Here is a 2,081-nt window from a genome sequence, read left to right as displayed (position 1 = left end):
GCCAAGGGAAGCGATTTCAAGAACTCCAAGGCTGGAGAAACCTTATGTTACTTGCCTAAGAGATAGAATAATTTAGTTTTCTTATGCAAATAGACCCGCTATTAGGCTATTTATTTTCAGTATCCTAAGCTTAGGTTTCAAGTCCTCTGCGATCTTTACTATGTATCTTTATTCATTGTTGGAGGTTTATGGTTAAGCTTCTCATTGGCCGTATGACGCCAACCCCGGTATAACAATGACCCCTCCAGATGGATTTCTATTGGAGGGGCTCAACGTTTAGTCTAGAGAGCCTGGTTGATTGATTGTATCTGCCACACCGTCATACCCCGTCAAACTCAACTGTCGCAAGCTGCCCATCATGTCGGAACATCTCGCCGTAATAAGCTCAAAGAGCCAGTTCGACTCGCTTCTCAAATCTTCGCGTATCGTTGTCGCTGATTGTGAGTTTCTTTCCTGTTGGACATGGCCGATACCCCGCCATCCTGCTTGCTTCCTCAGCTTGACCTACCAATGCGACCTACCTCTGGCCCTTGGAATGACAGCTCTTAAACAACATTTTCCGAATATCGATGAAAGCTAACATGCCTCTCCTCTAGTCTATGCCGACTGGTGCGCTCCTTGCACGCAGATTGCTCCCCTCTACGAGAGCCTCGCCCTCACACTATCACGCCCCAATGTGGTCACATTTGCCAAGATCAACAGCGACGAGCAAACTGAGCTCTCCCAGGAATACAGTGTTACATCTCTGCCTACATTTCTCGTATTCCGCGATGGAAAGGAAATCGACAAGGTTCAGGGCGCTGACCCTAATAAGCTAAAGGGCATCGTTCAGAAACTTGTAACTGAGGTTGACTCCCTTGGCGAGAGCTTTGGCTCAGGCAGTGGCGGTGGAGCCAACTGGAAGGGTGCCGAAGCTCCTCGAGGCTACAGCGACATCACCGACCAAATAGAGCTTCGAGATCTCGAGGTTCTCAACGCCGATGAGGCTGCTGGCGGTGTCCGGGTCCTTTTCGAAGGCTCCAAGCCAAGTGGTCTTGGTAACGGCAAGGGGACATCCAAGGACTACGTTCAAAGCGGAGCCGACGATCAGCTACTCCTCTACGTCCCTTTCCAGTCCATCGTCAAGCTTCATACTCTCCAGGTAAGCTTGTGACTTTTTCGAATTGTATATGCTCTGACTAATATATGTGTTGCAGCTCACCTCTCTCCCTCCCAAGGACGACGAAGATGTGATGCGACCTGGAAACATTCACCTGTACATCAACCGCACCCACAACCTTGACTTTAGCGAAGCCGACGACACCGAGCCCACGCAGGCAATCGAGATCGGTCCCGAGGACTGGAACGCGGACGGAACAGTCAACCTGCCCCTGCGATACGTCAAATTCCAGAAGACATCGAGTCTTGTCATCTACGTCCAGCAGGGTGAGGGCGATGGAGAGACCGTACGTCTTGACAGAGTGAGACTTATTGGCGAGGCCGGAGCCAAGCGCGAGATGGGCAAGCTCCAGAAGGTTGGGGAGGATGAGTAAAGAGAATTACTGATAGAATGGGACGTCATGCCTTGCGATTAGAACCTCTGCGCAGATGGAATGCGCTTTGGTTATGAATGCATGCAGATCATCGAACTGGGCAATAGGAGTTTAGGGACAAAAGGCTAACGATGTCATCATCGTAACTTGGGTTAGATAATAGACCAGTCACATTAACCCAGAACTGCACTATTTCCAATTCTACGCGCATGACGAATGCCATTAGCGTCCCGAGACGTTCTAAGCAAGCACCAAGCTCACAAGAGTCGCATGCATATACATATCACGAGGTGAAGATTTTGGTATGTCCTGCCTCCCAACCACGACTCCGGTGTGATAGAGCACCAAAGCCAACGATGGTAGGGCGGGCCTGCAATTTTGATTAATCTGGGGCATAACTGACGCTGCGATTGCATCCACGGGGACAAGGATTCGAGCAACACGGGTGTAAAATTTTCATGTTATGCCAGCCGCACGAAGAAGAAAAGAGAAAAGAAAAAGCGAAGCTTCAACATCGCGTTCGAGATTTTATGGCCGTCGTTGCGGATC

The 2,081-nt window shown here is 49.8% G+C and overlaps 1 protein-coding gene across 1 annotated transcript; it reads left to right on the top strand.

The window, feature by feature from the left end:
- The first annotated feature begins 273 nt into the window (after positions 1-273).
- On the top strand, positions 274-1,764 carry EDB82DRAFT_84954 (PITH domain-containing protein). Its single transcript, XM_065610066.1, has 3 exons — positions 274-532; positions 597-1,141; positions 1,197-1,764. Exons 1-3 carry the CDS (start codon positions 463-465, stop codon positions 1,530-1,532), a joined length of 951 nt encoding a protein of 316 aa, XP_065465806.1. The 5' UTR covers positions 274-462; the 3' UTR covers positions 1,533-1,764.
- Positions 1,765-2,081: the final 317 nt, after the last annotated feature.

Source organism: Fusarium venenatum (assembly GCF_020744135.1).
Source record: "Fusarium venenatum strain MPI-CAGE-CH-0201 chromosome Unknown EDB82scaffold_1, whole genome shotgun sequence".
NCBI classification, from domain to species: Eukaryota; Fungi; Ascomycota; class Sordariomycetes; order Hypocreales; family Nectriaceae; genus Fusarium; species Fusarium venenatum.
Note: the sequence above shows the minus strand (reverse complement) of the source record. Positions and strands in the feature narration are given on the sequence as shown.